General features: G+C 47.2%; 1 protein-coding gene across 1 annotated transcript in view; it reads right to left on the reverse strand.

The window, feature by feature from the left end:
- PAN3 (poly(A) specific ribonuclease subunit PAN3) overlaps positions 1-17,131 on the reverse strand; it is a 98,145-nt gene that overhangs the window by 20,790 nt on the left and 60,224 nt on the right. The window contains exons 8-9 of the mRNA XM_040340473.1: positions 9,523-9,580; positions 8,575-8,736 (exon numbers count right to left, since the gene is read on the reverse strand). Coding sequence (XP_040196407.1) covers positions 8,575-8,736; positions 9,523-9,580 — 220 coding nt within the window. The remainder of the gene's footprint in view (positions 1-8,574; positions 8,737-9,522; positions 9,581-17,131) is intronic.

Raw genomic sequence — 17,131 nt, forward strand, 5'->3', positions numbered from 1 at the left:
ACCCACTTCCCAGGAAACACTGCAGTCAATGCTACAACTTCCGCCCCCTTCCACCATGGCCTCAGTTGTTCACGAGTACCTCCGGCCACGCTGAAATTAGATAAGCAGAACATAGAAACTACACACATTAGCATATATATATTATCTTTAATAATAAAAGGGCGGGTTATCGGTGCTGTCCTGAAAGACTCATAGAAATACCGTTACCGGTAAGTCTTACTAAGGTTTTCTCACCTCGTCTTTCAGGACAGCACCTGGAGATGATAACCGAGTACTTACTCTAGGGTGGGACCACCGCTTGCAGGACCTTCCTGCCAAAAGACTGCTCTGACACCGAGAGCAAATCCATCCTATAATGACGAGCAAAGGTGGAAAAGCTCGTCCACGTTGCCGCTTTACAGATGTGTTCTGGTGAAGCTCCAGCCCGTTCTGCCCAGGAAGTTGCCACCGCCCTAGTAGAATGGGCCATTACTCCCGGAGGGGGATCCAAACCTTTAGCTTTGTATGCCTCATGGATAGCCATGCGTAACCATCTAGCCAGAGTACTTTTGGAAGCCACATGCCCCTTGCGGGATCCTGAAAACAAAACGAAAAGCGAATTCGCCTTTCTGAACTCGCTAGAGACCTCTAGATAGCGTCTAATGCATCTCCTGACATCTAAGGAATGGAATTCCCTCTCCTTCTGACAAGAAGGAGTTGGACAAAAAGGTAGGTAACACTATTTCCTGCGTCCTATGAAATACTGACACTACCTTCGGAAGAAAACTCGGATCAGTTCTTAATACTACCCTATCAGGGAAGATTGACAAAAAAGGCTCCAAAACGGAAAGCGCCTGAAGCTCGCCAACCCTCCTCGCTGAGGTGACCGCTACCAAAAGCACCAATTTTAAAGTCAGAAACTTTATAGAGGCGTCTACCAGTGTTTCGAAGGGTTTTTTAGTCAAACCCCCCAGGACCACTGATAAATCCCACTTAGGGAAAAATTTAAACGGGGAAGGCCTAGCCCTGGCTAAGGCCTTAAAAAATCTGATGACGTAGGGCTCTAGAGATAAACGTCTCTCTAGAAACACTGACAAAGCCGCCACCTGCGCCTTCAAGGTGCTGGCTGCCAGACCCTTATCCATACCGTCTTGTAAAAACTCCAAGACGGAACAAGTATTCAAAGGAGAATAATTTTTACCTTCACACCAAGAATTGAAAACCTTCCAAGTCTTGAAATAGATGGCCCTTGTGACCTCTTTCCTGCTACTAAGTAGCGTATCTACCAACCGTTTGGACAAACCCTTCCTGCTAAGAATTAGCTCTTCAGTAACCAGGCCGTGAGTCTTAACCGACTCACGTCTGGATGAAGTAGAGGGCCCTGAAAAAGTAAATCTCTTCTGACTGGCAGAACCCAGGGATCTTCTACTGTCAGTTCCAACAGACTCGAAAACCAAGGCCTCTTGGGCCAGTACGGGGCTATCAGGATCAGAGTAGTCTTCTCCTCCTGAAGCTTCCGTAACACTAAGGGAATGATCTGAACTGGGGGGAAGGCATAGCACAGGCGGAAGGCCCAGCGTTGCACTAACGCATCTAGACCCTCTGCCTGGTCCATTCTGTTTAGAGAAAAATAAGCCGGAACCTTGGCATTGGACTGGGCCGCGAACAGGTCTGAGGGGTTCCCCACCTGTTTATTAGCTCTTGGAAGACCTCCGGGCATAAACACCATTCCGATTCCAGAACCCTCGTCCGACTTAAAAAGTCTGCCAGCAGGTTTAGGCTGCCTTTTAGGTGTACTGCCGATAGGGAAGCCAAGTTCACCTCTGCCCAGGACAGAGTCTGTAAGGCCAGATTGAGGAGTACCTGGCTTCTCGTGCCCCCCTGTCTGGAAACATACGCCACCGCTGTGGCGTTGTCTGACAGAATCTGGACATGTTGGTTCAGAATCAGCTCCTGGAAGGCCCTTAGCCCTAACCAAATGGCCCTGAGTTCCCTCCAATTGGAGGACCTTCTGGACTCTTCCCTTGTCCAAGATCCCTGTGCCATCTGCCCGCTCAGGTGAGCACCCCATCCCCACGAACTCGCGTCCGTAGTTAGGACCCTTGTAGTGGGGAAGGACCAAGACAGACCTAGGCGCAGATTTGCCTGGCCTCTCCACCACCAAAGTTTCCTCTTCACTAAAGACGGAACTCTGAATCTCTTCTCTAGGGATTCCCCATGGGTCCAATTCTGAAGGATCACCTGTTGTAGGTCCCTTGAATGGAGACGAGCCCACTGCACCGCCGGAATGGCGGCCGTGAGTAAGCCCATTGTGGATATGGCTGAGCGCACAGAAATCGTCACATTCGTCTGAATTGTCTTCACCGCAGCCTGAACCTTCTCTATCTTTTCTTCTGGTAGAAAGATCTTCCCCTGAACAGAGTCTATAGCGTATCCTAGAAAGACTATCCTCTGGGAGGGCACTAGATTTGATTTTTCTTGGTTCAGGATCCAACCGAGCCCTTCCAAATGAGCCTGGGTCCTCCTCAGGTCCAGGAGAAGCTGCTCCTCCGACTTGGCGAACACCAGGAGGTCGTCCAAGTATGGAATTATAGAAATCCCCCTGAGCCTTAGGGGTGCTAAGGCCTCTGCCACCACCTTTGAAAAGACTCTGGGAGAGGAGGAAAGGCCGAATGCTAGGGCTCTGAATTGAAAATGTCTCACTCCGCTCTCTGTTCTGATGGCTAGGCGCAGATAGCGCTGGGAGGAAGTCCTGATCGGGACGTGCAAATATGCATCCCTTAAATCTATTGATGCTAGAAAGCACCCCAAGGGAAGAAGCTTTCTCACCGAGTATATAGAATCCATGCGGAATCTCTTGTACCGGATAGCTAGATTCAGGACTTTTAGGTTTAAAATTAACCTGAATTTGCCCGACGGCTTCCTTACTAGAAAAATATGGGAATAACAGCCCTCCCCCTGTTCTCTCTGGGGTACTGGCGTAATCACCCTCTGTTGGAGAAAATCCTCCACTAATGCCAGCATAGCCCGAGACTTCTCTTGCTCCCTGGGCAATTGGGTCACATAAAACCACGACGGTGGTTTTCCCGAGAACTCCAGTGCGTATCCCTCTGCAATCAGTTTGAGGACATACGGACTGGACGTCGCCTCTACCCACTGTGGAAGGAAGGCTTGGAGCCGACCTCCCACAGCTGGGAGACCGTCACTGGGGCTTAGCGGGCTGGCTGGGGGAGCGAAATAACACCCCAGGCTTCCCGCGACCCCTCTGGGACCGCCAGGGTCTACCACCCTGGCCTCTTTGCGCCTCCTTAGGACCCTTGGTTTGGAAAAAAGGACGAAAATTTTTCTTGGGCCCCGAATCTACCTTTTTTAAAGGAAGAGCCTTCTTTCTATCCGCCGTCCTATCCAGGACGGTGTCTAGCCCTGTGCCAAACACCAAGTCTCCTTCAAACGGTAAACCACACAGTTTCAGCTTAGAGGCTGTGTCCCCCTGCCAGGTCTTAACCCATAAGGCCCTTCTGGTTGAATTTATCAACGCCGAGGATCTGGCGGAGAGCTTCACGGATTCAGCAGAAGCATCCGCTATATAGCCTACCGCTTTCATAAGGACTGGAAAGGACTCCAAAAGCTCTCTACGAGAGGTACCAGCCTCGATGTGACCCTTAAGCTGATCTAGCCAATGTTCAAGGTTTCTGGCCACCACAGTGGATGCCATAGCTGGCTTGAGATTAATTAAGGAGGTATCCCAGGCTTTTTTGAGCAGGCCATCTGCTCTTATCCAGGGGATCCTTAAGGGCACCTGTATCCTCAAAAGCTAGGTCCGTATTGCGAGAAACTTTTGAGAATGCTGCATCCAGCTTAGGCCTTTTATTCCAGGCCTGCGTTGGATCCTCATCGAAAGGAAATCTCCTTTTCAGAGATTTAGAAAAGAAGGGTGCCTTCTCCGGGTCCTTCCATTCTCTCTTAATTGTTTCGGACAATACTTTATGTACCGGGAAGGTACGATGTTTTACCTCATCCAAACCCTGGTACATCCTGTCATGCAAGGACAGCTGAGTTGCATCTTCCTTAATGTTTAGGGTAGAATGAATTGTCCTTAATAGGTCATCAACCTCCTCTAAGGACAGTTTATAGCGTGAGGAAGAAGTATCCCTTTCTTCTTCATCCTCCGCCTCTGATCCTGAAACAACATTTTCAGGTTCCTCCTCCTCGGACTCGCTGTCTAACCTTCTAGATGTGGAGGGGGTACTGGCCCTGGCCTTAGATCCCTTAGTCGGACCCTTGTCCAGGAAGGAGCGAAAAGACTGGAAAGTCTGGTGCAACTCCTCCCTAAATGAAGAGAGCAACTCCCCCGTTCCCTTGACGGTGGGCTGCTCAGAGGCCGAACTAGTAGAGGCTTCCCCCCTGACAATCTCCGCAATACAAGTTTTGCATAAAGGTTTGGTCCAGTTCCCTTTAAGGGAAGCTTTACAAGTAGCACACCGCTTCTTGGAAGGAGGAGGTTCTACCACTTTAAGTTTTTCTTTAACTTTCTGAAACGACACAAAGGACAACAACGCTATGTTTAACCTTTGTGTGCCAGACCAGCAAATCACCAAGTGCACACAGCTAGTGAACAAATAAAAAACCAGAACCCATCACCGCTGTACCAGAAAACTACACACACCCACAGAAGTGACTAGGGTGAGTGAGGCAGGCTCCCCTCCCCCGAAGGGGCAGAAAAGAGGGACATAACACCCAGGTACATTGACCACCGCTGGGTCTCCTACCTGGGCCGGGCTGGTGCTTGTGGCTCCTGCTCCCGCCACCTCCGCTGCGTCTTCTGGCTCCATGGTCCCAGAACGCTGCGGGCGTGCGACAGCTTTTTAAATTTCCTGGGTTCCTCTCGCCGCTGCGAGACCCGGAAATGGCACCGCCGAGGCTCACTCCTCCTCCTGCGTTCCAGGCGGCCGGAACCGGAAGCCGCCACGCACCGCCGGAAGTCCCGCCTCCACCCGGAAAGGACGTCACTACGCCCTCCGCTCCGGAGCCTCGAATGCCGGAAGAACGGCACCTGACCGCCCCCCCGCAAGCTACGATGCCCAGACTAAGGGAGCGGGACCTCCAGCAGCCTCTGTCCTCGCCGGACCGAAGAGGAGAAGTACCCGACCTTCACCCGCGCGTCAGGGGAGAAGTCGAGTCAGCCTCCTAGGAGGATCACCTCCTAAAACCTAAAACACCGGTATGCTCAAACAAAAACCACCTTCCCCGCCTGGGGAGAGAACAGCACACCCCTGGTTCCCTGCAGCGCTTCCACCATGGCCGGAGGAAACACTACAACTGAGGCCATGGTGGAAGGGGGCGGAAGTTATAGCATTGACTGCAGTGTTTCCGGGGAAGTGGGTGGAGCTGCGCTCTCTCTCCAGGTGCTGTCCTGAAAGACGAGGTGAGAAATATGCGACACTCATTCAACATTGGGTAGAGGCATAAGTGTTTGATATTTTTTTTTTAGCATCTAAAGACCATAAACTACAAAGTACTGCCATATTTCAACTGTCTGTTAGTCTTGGGATTTGTTACCATGGTTATGTAAAAAAAACAGCTGTAGAGTATGCAAGCATTGTAGTTCGAGTTTGCACAATTGGCTCATGCGATTTTTTTATTGCAGTGCACCAGGTCCAAAGGTTGCCATTCCTTCACTGGCTCTGTTCATCCCAAGACCCCTTTAACACTGTGGTGTTTTTCGGGTGTTTTTTTAGTGTTCAACCACTTAAGCCCCGGACCAATATGCAGCTTAATGCCCAGAGGTGTTTTTACAATTTGGCACTGCGTCGCTTTAACAGACAATTGTGCGGTCGTGCGACATGGCTCCCAAACAAAATTTACGTCCTTTTCTTCCCACAAATAGAGCTTTTTTTTAATGGTATTTGATTGCCCCTGTGATTTTTATTTTTTGCGCTATAAACAAAAATATAGCGACATTTTTGAAAAAAATCTATATTTTTTACTTATTGTTATAAGAAAAATTGAACTAAATTTTAGTCAAACATTTAGGCCAAAATGTATTCAGCCACATGTCTTTAGTAAAAAAAAAAAAAAAAAAAAAAAAAAATTAGCTTCCTAGCAGCAACAGTGACACTAATACAGCGATCAGAAAAATGATCGCTTAGTGACACTGGCAATAGGGAGTGAAAAGGTTAACTAGGGCGGTGATCAAGGGGTTAAAACTTTATTGGGGGGGGTACGGGGCTACCCTGGACCTAACACTAACTGCCTGTCACACTGACACTAAATGCAGTGATCAGTACATATATGATCACTGCATTCAGTGACAGTGTGACAGGTGGTGATCGGAAGGGTTTAAATGTGCCTATGTGTGTGGTGTCAGTGTAGTGTTAGGTGCGACTTACTCTGACTCTTCTCACATCTCGGCTGTTTGAAAATACCGCCGAGATGAGAGCTGCATCACTTCCTCTGCCTATGTTTACATTTTACAGGCAGAGGAAGTGACACGGCGGCGGCGCACAGGATTGGCTGAAGCGATCACGAGGGGGCGGACAGAAACGAACACCCGTCCCCTCGAGTCGGATCACTCCCGGAGGTAAGCCGCCCGCCGCGGAGTGGTTCCCGATCGGACCCCCGACCCGCTAGAAGGCAGGGACGTATATATACGCCCATCTGCCTGTACATGCCATTCTGTGGACGTAAATAGTCGTGCGGCGGGCGTTAAGTGGTTAAAAAAAAAAAGAGCACCTGAAAGAAGCCTCATCTGCAATCCCAATGTGAAAGCCCGGGTGCTTTCACACTGAGGCGCTGCACTGGCAGGGCATCAAAAAGTCATGCAAGCAGCTTCTTTGCAGCACTTTAGGAGTGGTGAATACACCGCTCCTAAAGCGCCCCTTCAGGCACTTTTTTTTTTTTTTTAAATGCCAAAACGCCTGAAAAACACCCCAAAAGGGCTTTAATGATTTGTGATATTTTTATCCAAGATTTGCTATACTTGGTCTAAAAAGTGCTTTATATGAAATTATACTGAAAGGCCTTACTTCCATTAGCCATGTTAACTGTATCAAACACTTTTGCAAAACCATATACACAGCCACTCCTTTATTGAAGCTTTGGCTTACTTCCTCATAAAAAGAAAAAAAATTTGTTTGATAAATTTGGTCTTTCATGAATCCATGCTACTATTGGATGAATATGGTGCCTACACATGTGTGCTCATGAATCTAGATCAGGAAGAGCACAGCATCCTAAGGGCCTGGCCAGTCACATTTTAACCAGCCCCAATGGGATGCATTCCTGTATGCTTGGCACCACCGAGATGGCTTAAAGGGTCAGCAACCCCAATCCACAAGCTCCAGTACAAACCATCCAGCATCTGACTCTCCACACCCCAGGCCATATTCCCAGTACAAACCAAGTTGGTCAAGCACCTCTCCTTCCTCGGTTAGAGGGTGGGGTCCTTAAGAACTGGTAGGCAGGTGAACCACAGCCCTAACCCTGTGAAGCACCCAGGAGGTGGCATATACACCCCCCCCCCCCCCAGTGTTGCCTGCATGCCTGTTGCAACCTTACAGGCCTGTCCCACTGCCATCTTAGCTTTCTGGATCAGGGTCACTCTGCTCCATGCAGACACCCTCTGCCAGTGGCCTGGTACAGCCTTCAGGTTTGAGATTTCCCTGCTCCCTAAACTACCAACAGTCACTCATACAGAAAGATACACCCTTCACCCAAAGACACTTGCAAAAAAACACTGAAGCTTACATGGTGGAAATGGTTATATGAGGGCGTGTAAAAGCTCTGAGTATGTGATAGTGCATTCTATGGTTCAGCATATTTCCATGCATTACTAGAAGACCTGCATCCAGTACAATAAAGCAAACCAGTTAATTAAATTAAATATAAGCTAGGTTGAGCTGTCTGCTTAGAGTGGTGGACTGGTCCATGTCCCCTCAGTATCTGCAGAGCAGACAGACCCTGCTCTGCTTTTTGGGTGGCCAGGTGTAAACCGACTACACTGTCGGTTTACACCCATGCCTCCTAGGCAGTCCACCCAAACGAAAAAGAGGATGCAGACCCCTTTATCAGACGCGATTGGACCCAAAAGGTAGGGAGGTGTAAACGACACAAGCCTGTCTACATCTGACGGTCAATATTAATTAATGGACCTTCCAATCAAGAATCAAGTCCCCCACCCACCCCCAAAAAGCAGACCGGTGGACCTGTATGGATCACCTATGTGAAGGGGCCCTTTGTCTTCGTTCACACCAATGAACATGGGACTGAACTGGAATAGCTGTCCACTGCAGCCCCACCGCCTCTGGGACAAACTTTTCTGTGCCCAGTTCACAGCACTGTTGCGGTTGTATGCATTGGAAAAAAAAAAAAAAAAAAAAGTACTGAATGCAGTGCAGCACAAGGCAGGAAAGTCACTGCCTCACACCGTGTGGCAACCAATTGGATTTGGCGTCTAGGTGACATGTTTTGTTTAATTACAAATGAACAGTGGGACGAGCCATGATTGGTGCATTGGCAATTCCACCAGGCTTTGCAACAGCAGCAAAATGGGTTGCATAAATTTACAGTTAATAGCAAAATTGCACACATTCTCACCATGAACTCTTCTTAGACAGTAGGTCAGGTCATCCTTGTTGTTTACGGCTTTGTAGCATGATGTAATGTATCCAAAGTTGCTTGACTTATGTATTCGGTTAGGAGGGGGCAGCGGTTCCAGTGGAAAAAGGCTGTGGTAGCTGTCAACCTCTGCAGGTACACCTAATAATAAAAAAAAAAAACACAAATGTCAAAAAAACAAAAAACAAAAAAACAAACACACACATCACTGCAATAAACCGTTTATATTTCTCCATAATTTTGACTTTTTCAAATAAACTTTGGTTTCCACAGAGTAAGGATCCAAAACAGAAAAACCAAGGACTAATTAAAAAAATAAAATAACAAAAAATAAAGGGCCAATATTGCAGAGAAGTAGTAAATGTGGATTTTTTTGGCCCAGAAACACTTTAGGCTATATGCCAACTTGGGCGCAACTCACGTTCCAGCGTTTGCTTATTGCTCATAGTCCATTCACTTGAAATGGGCTGCCCTACATGCGACAAATGCACCAAAAGACACTATAGCCTTTTTTTTTTTAAGCGGAGTGAGTTTTTCACTGCGTTTGCCAAACATCTACTACCGCACTTGGCGTGCCATCAATATCAACGGGCATTTATGAAATGCGCAGCAAAACGTAGATTGTGTGCGGTGTCACGTTACAGAAACACCAGGTGAAGGAAGTCCTAACGCATTGCAATCATTTAATTGAATCTGAGAATGCAACACGCGCAACAGATCAAATTGCTTTGAGGCTTACAATTTTCAAAAGAATCAATACAAAATTAAAATCCTCATGATGAAGGCCTCATGCACACTGGGTGTTTGCCAGACTCTTCAAACACCACCTGGCAGGGGAAAAAACACACACACACACACACACTAAAAAGCAGCAGCACCTCTAGAAAATGCCCGTAATGCATGACGAAAAATACAAGAAACACTTACCTGGCATATCGGCTTGATCAATCTGAGCCATTGTTATTAAGTGACGATTAACCAACTCCTAAAAAAGGAAAAAAAAAAAAAAAAAAAAAAGAAAAAAAAAAACTCCATGTAACACTGGCTCCACAATTTCTTATTTTCTACAAAACATGCTAAAATGTTTTCAATATGCTCAATATTTTTTCTGAAAGGCGATGACCCGCCAACATCAAATGTTTATTCCAGGGTTTGCTTGTCTTCAGCCGAGAGAACTTGCAATAAATTTAGGACCAAGTCTTAGAAATCTCGCATTAAGGTCTTCAGGTTATAGTTTGATTGCTAGGTCATATAGAGTATCACACAAGTGAGTACACCCCATTTTATAACTATATAGTCCAAAGTGCCAATATTTTGTGTGGCCACCATTTTCCAGCATTGCCTTAACCCTCTTAGACATGGAGTTCACCAGTTTCACAGGTTGCCACTGGAGTTCCCTACCACTCCTCCATGACGACATCACAGAGCTGGTGGATGTTAGAGACTTTGGTCTCCGCCTTCTGTTTGAGGATGCCCCACAGATGCTCAATAGGGCTCAGGTCTGGAGACCCGATTGGCCAGTCCATCACCTTTACCCTCAGCTTCTTTAGCAAGGCAGTGGTAGTCGGAGTCATGTTGGAATACTGCCCTGCTGCCCAGTCTCCAAAGGATATGGGGGGGGGGGGGGGGGATCATGCTCTTTATCAGTACGTCACAGTACATGTTGGCATTTATGGTTCTCTCAATGAACTGTAGCTCCCCAGTGCCGGCAGCACTCATGCAGCCCCAGACAATGACACTCCCACCACCATACTGGACTGTAGGCACGCACGCTTGATGCCACCTGAACCAAATAAGTTAATCTTGGTTTCAGACCACAGCACATGGTTTCAGTAATCCAGGTCCTTAGTCTGCAGGCTTTGTGCATCATCTTTAGAAGAGGCTTCCTTCTGAGATGACAGCCATGCAGACCAATTTGATACAGTGTGTGGCGTATTGGTCTGAGCAGCAACAGGCTGAGCCCCCACCCCTTCAACCTCTGCAGCAATGCTGGCAGCACTAATACATTTCCCAAAGACAACCTCTGCATATGATGCCGAAAAATTTACAAAAATGGGAGGGGTGTACTCATTTGTGAGATACTGTATATTCTTTACGATTGTGAAAACATTGACACTTTCTGGGGAAGTTTAATATTCTTCCAAGTTATCCAATTTCTTTCCAGGCCTTTCTATCTAGTCAGGATCTCCACTACTCATCCCAACAAGCCCAAACCTTGAGGGCTCGATGTGCGCCTACAGTCACAACTGCAGATTGCAAGGCCGCCCCCATTAGAGCAAAAGAAAGCTTTAAATAAGGCCTTCAAAATGTTTTTCTGAAGTATCCTTAAAAAGGGGTTGTAAAGGTTTGTTTATTTTCAAATTAGGTTCCTTTAGGCTAGTGCATTGTTGGTTATTTACATTTTCCTTCAAATTCCCCTCTAAAAAAAAAAAAAAATCCTGTCTGAATTTCTCACTTTCTGTTCCTCCTCCGTAAACTTGCCCCCATCATCTGAGCTGTTCTGGCTGGGGGTTTGTCAGCGTGCTCACCCCCTCCCTTGGGATTACATCACTGCGAAAAGACGCTGTGAACGTTCACAAAATAAAAAAACAAAGCTTTACAACCCCTTTAATAAACACAGGTATATTGTCTGCCAGAATCATGAGGGTCTTAAGATAGTAAAGTGCTGGATCTACCCGTAGGCTCTGCTTTGAAAATTTTCATCTGCATCCACCCTGTCAACATACAAATTAACAGGGTGCGGCACCAAATGGCAACATCACAGGTGGACCTTACAGGGTCCTGGAAACCATTTCTCTTGACAGAAAGCCTCAGGCAACAGATCTGGATAAGGTAGTCTATTCGCAGATAAAAGTTGAGAAAAATCAGCTAGAAGAAAATTTGCACAGAGACTACAGAAACATCACCCAAGACACAAGGAAAATAAATAAAAGTTTGAGGCCAAGCCTAGTTGAGAGGGGTTAAGCCTGGGGAGAGATTTCCTGTTGTGCCAAGTCAACTGAAAGTTGCAGCATAACCCATTGTAATAAATATGAAGATGTTCTGGGATTTGTAATCAAGAAAGTTTATTTTTCAACTTTTATTATTTACACACCAAACTTATAACATGGCTGTCAAGTCCTCAGTACCGATAGTAATAAATTGGGGCGATATTAGGGGCCACAACCAAAGCAGAGCACATTTCTGATTCTATCCTTTCCTAGGATAGATAGGACAGGCCCATACATCACAGGGGAAATTGGTGAATGGATGTTCAAACTCTCACCACTCCAACATGAAAGGTGATTTTGTACACCTGACTCACAGGCAACTCAAATGAGCCTACGAATTGTTGGGGGGGAGTGGCAGGCACTTCTGGGAAACAGGTGTGATTGGCTAAGCCAATCACTTCTACAAAGAGGAAGGCCAGGAGAAAACCAAAATGTAAACCCTTGGCTGCAATAAAAGGGTTAAACTGAACCCATTTTATATAGTACCCCAAAAACAATCAATTTACAAAGAAAAGGTCTTCTGGCATGGAAAGTGTAGGTTCCTGAACTGAAAAGTGCTTGCAGGAGTGTGTCCAGAGGGTGGTTATCAATGGCATTTTCTGATGTGCCCCAGGGCTCTGTCCTGGGACCAATTCTACTTCACTTGTTCATAAACTATACAGGAGGTTGGACTAAATATTTCAATCTCAGTGTCTGCAGATTATACAAGACCAAGCAGGGCAATAGACTTCACAGCAGGATATACCAACTTTGCAAGAAAGCCCAGTTAAAACCAAGTGGTGGAGAGCGATATGGCAGAGGAGGTCCAATGTACAAAAATGTATAATGCAGTCGGGAGCTTAAAATATAGATGCAAGTTACATGCCAAGAGGAGAGCCTCAGGGGAACATAGAATGGATAAAGATGATATGGGGGTTCTAGTAGATGACAAGCCAATTGTATGCAATGCCAAGCTGCAGCAAGCAAGGCCAGCAGACTATGGGGCCACACAATGAAACTGGGAGGAAACCGTTCAATATTCAGTGCAAGGGGGTTCTTTACAGTTAGGGCAGTAAAAATGAGAAAAAAAAAAAAAAAAAAGTGCTTCAACAAGTTGCTTGTGTTGGCTCCGATTCACAAGTTGACACAGCCAGCTCCCATATTTCTCAAAAGGATCTTAAAGTCCAAATTAGGACTCAGACCCCCCCAACCATCCCACTTTCCCTAAAATGTGCTAAAAACTAGACAGGCCTAGTAAACTCTGCATGTCCTGAGCTGCAATTGTGGCTTTAACCACTTAAGCCCCGGACCAAAATGCAGGTAAAGGACCAGGCCCTTTTTGCGATTCGGGACTACGTCGCTTTAACTGACAATTGTGCGGTCGTGCGACATGGCTCCCAAACAAAATTAGCGTCTTTTCCCTCACAAATAGAGCTTTCTTTTGGTGGTATTTGATCACCTCTGCGGTTTTTATTTTTTGTGTTATAAACAAAAATAGAGCGACAATTTTACTTTGCTATAATAAATATACCCCAAAAATATATAAAAAAAAAATATATATATTTTTCCCCTCAGTTCAGGCCGATACGTATTCTTCTACATATTTTTGGTGAAAAAAAAAAAAATATATATAGCGTTTACAAAATAGGGGCTAGTTGTATTGCATTTTTATCAATTTTATTTTTTTTACTACTAATGGCGGCGATCAGCGATTTTTTTCGTGACTGCGACATTATGGCGGACACTTTGCATAATTTTGACACATTTTGGGACCATTGTCATTTTCACAGCAAAAATACCAGTTACACTTACGGTAGCTGTTTTTCTATAAGTCTTACAGGACGGCACCTTGAGAGTAGACTGGCTCCACCTGACAGGAAACACAATCAGAAAGAGGTTTAAAAGCCCCGCCCCTCCCCGTGCACCTCAGTTAGTGATAAAGTAACCACCATAAGAGCACGGGAACCAGTATATAAAAATACAAACCATATAAATTCCTCAGGGTGGGAAATAGGCCTGCCGTCCTGTAAGACTTACAGAAAAAACAGCTACCGTAAGTGTAACTGGTATTTTCTCAAGTCGTCTTCCAGGACGGCACCTTGAGAGATAAGCAAGTAACCCTCAGGCCTACCTTAGGGCGGGACAACTGCCTGCAGGATTCTTCTGCCAAACGTCAAGTCTTGGGGTGACAGAAGTTCCACTCGGTAGTGTTTGAGAAAGGTGTTCTGGCTTGACCACGTTGCTGATCTACAGATTTGTTCCACTGAAACTCCTGCTCTCTCTGCCCAGGAGGTTGCTATAGATCTCGTGGAATGTGCCTTGACTTTAGGTACTGTTTTGCCAGCTTTAATGTATGCTAATGAAATTGCCTGTCTTATCCACCTAGATATAGAGGCTCTAGATGCTTGGCAACCCTTTTTCTGTCCTGAAAAATTAATTAGCAAGTGAGATGAGCGTCTGAACTCGCTCACCCTTTCCAAATAACTTAACAAACAGCGTCTTACATCCAAACAGTGGAAGGTCTCTTCCCTTTCGTTCTGTGGATTTGCGCAAAATGAAGGAAGAATAATTTCTTGTGACCTATGAAATTTCGTTGCCACCTTAGGTAGGTACAGGGGATCCTGACTTAGGACTACCCTGTCTTCAAAAAGACGAAAATAAGGCTCTTTGATTGAGAGCGCCTGCATGTCTCCTATTCTTTTGGCCGTAGTAATAGCCAGAAGAAAGGAGAATTTAAATGTCAACAGCCTAACCGGAATGCTGTCTATCGGTTCAAACGGAGGTTTGGATAGATGGTCTAGAACCAAGGTGAGGTCCCAGGGGGGAACCCTGGAGATTTGAATAGGGGATAACCTATCCCTAGCCGACAGGAATCGCTTGATCAGCGGATCCAGGGCCAGCCTCTTGTCTAAAAAGTAGGACAAGGCGGCTACCTGTACTCTTAAGGTTCTTGTGGCTAGTCCTAGATCAACTCCTTCCTGGAGAAATTCCAGGATGACAGATATTTCAGGTAGTGGGGCTTGCCTGGCTGCACACCAGCGTGAAAAAACCCCCCAGGTCTTAGCATAGATTTTCCTAGTGACCTCCTTATGACTAGCCAAAAGGGTATTTATTACCTTCTCCGAACAACCTCTCCGCTGCAGGTTCCACCTCTCAAGTACCAGGCCGTCAGACTGAAAAAGTCGGGCTCTGGGTGAAAGATCGGTCCCTGCCGCAGAAGGTCCACTCGGACCGGGAGAGGAAGGGGAGGAAGAACTGACCAACGTTCTAACATTGGGAACCAAGCTCTTTTGGGCCACTGGGGAGCGATCAGGATCAGCTTCCCCCGTGAGCGACTCAGTTTCTGTAGGACCCTTGGGATCAGACTCAGGGGAGGGAAAGCATAGGCCAGCTGAAATGTCCAGGCCTGGGCCAACGCATCCACACCCTCCGATCCCTGATCCCGGGAGAGGGAGAAGAACCTTTCTACCTTCCTGTTCTTCCTGTTCGCGAAGAGGTCTATCTCTGGGTTGCCGAAACGATGTCGAACTCAGTCGAAGACTTCTCGATTTAATTCCCACTCCCCCTGGAGGATGGGTTGGCGGCTTAGAAAGTCCGCTTCTAAGTTTAGGACTCCCCTGATGTGGATTGCTGAAAGGGAGAGGACTCTCTGTTCTGCCCAACTCAGAATTTCTAAGGACAGCCTTAGGAGGGAACGGGACCTGGTGCCTCCCTGGTGATTTATGAACGCCACCGTGGTTGCGTTGTCGGAGAGAATCTGTATTTCTTGGTTTATGACTCTCTCCTCGAACGCCTCCAAGGCCTTCCCGACCGCTAATAATTCGCGGAAGTTGGAAGAGGACCTGCTCTGTTGTCGATCCCAGCACCCCTGGGCCTGGAGACCCGACATGTGGGCTCCCCACCCCCAGGAGCTGGCATCCGTGGTTATCCTGAGAGGATTTGTCTGGTTCCATGGGAGGCCTTCCTCCAAATTCTGAGGAATGAGCCACCACCCCAGTGTGCATTTTACTGACTCCGGGATGCTGACCCTGGAGTCTAGGGATGAGTCCTTCCCGTCCCAGGAGGAGAGCAGGAAGGCCTGCAGGGATCTGTAATGAAGCTGGGCCCATGGGACCGCTGGGATGCATGAGGTCATCAGTCCCAGTAACCTCATGATCTGTCTGAGGGAAATTTCTATTGACCCCATGACGGACCTGACCACTGACCCGAGTCTCTGGATCTTGTCCTCTGGAAGAACCAGCTTTTTCTCTATGGAATCTATCAGGAATCCCAGATACATTTTTCTCTGTTCTGGGAGGAGAGAAGATTTTTCTCTGTTTACAATCCATCCCAAAGATTCCAGAGTAGTCAGGACGGTGGCCAGATCCGAGAGAAGGAGTTCTCGGCTGGGGTTGAAAAGCAGTAGGTCGTCCAGGTAGGGGACAAGGGAGATCCCTTTCAGATGTAGAAAGGCGACCACCTCTGCCAGGACCTTCGTGAAAACCCTTGGGCTGGAGGCCAGACCAAAGGGGAGTGCGGTGAACTGCCAGTGCTGAATCCCCTGAGGGGAGGCAATGGCAAATCGGAGGAACCTTTGATGGTCCCTGAAGACTGGGACATGGAGGTAGGCGTCCCTCAAGTCTATGGTTACCATAAAGACTCCTTCTAACAACAGTCCCTTGAGACTGTAAATGTTTTCCATGCGGAATTTCTTGTAGAGGAGAAAGGTATTTAAAAGTTTTAAATTTATGATCAATCGGAATTTCCCCGAAGGTTTGGGCACCATGAAAATATGTGAGTACACCCCCTGACCCTGTTGTCCTGGCGGAACTGGGATTATGACTGCCTGCTGAGCTAGATCTGTGACACTTCCCAGAAGGGCAGCTGCCTTGAGGGGATCTTGGGGTAGATGAGTGAGGAGAAATATTGGGGGGGGGAAGTTGTCGGAATTCCAATCTGTAACCCTCCCTCACTATTTGCAGAATGTGAGGACTCCGTGTTATACTCTCCCAGGCTGGAAAAAATTGGGAGAGTCTTCCCCCGACTCTTAAGTCACTTGGAGTCCTTACCTGCGGGTTTGGGATCGGGGAAAAGGATACCCCCTTTTGGCTTATCCTTTCCCGCGATCCAACGCTTATTAAAGGCCGATCTTCGGTCAGAAGGTCGGTTTTTATTCTGGGGGCCTCGAAAAAATCTTCTCCTGTTAGGTCTAGGTTTTGGGGGGAACCGTTTCCCCTTTTCTGAGGCCCTAGTTAGAGCTTGATCAAGTCCTGCCCCAAAGAGAAGAGTACCTTCAAAGGGCAGGGCACATAGATGGGTCTTGGAAGCAAGATCACCTTCCCACGTCTTGAGCCATACCGCCCTTCTGGCGGCGTTGACGAGAGCACCCGTCTTAGCAGAGGATCGGACTGTTTCAATCGATGCGTCTGCAAGATAGGCAACCGCACTGCCTATGACTGTAAGAGAATCTCTAATTTCTTTAAACTTGGAGGTCTGAGGTACATGCTCCAGAAGTCTGGTTAACCAGGTATCTGCATTCCTAGCGATGCAGGAAGAGGCTAAAGCGGGTCCAAGGGCGGCCGTATTAG

This window comes from Rana temporaria, chromosome 2, assembly GCF_905171775.1.
Source record: "Rana temporaria chromosome 2, aRanTem1.1, whole genome shotgun sequence".
Lineage (NCBI taxonomy): Eukaryota > Metazoa > Chordata > Amphibia > Anura > Ranidae > Rana > Rana temporaria.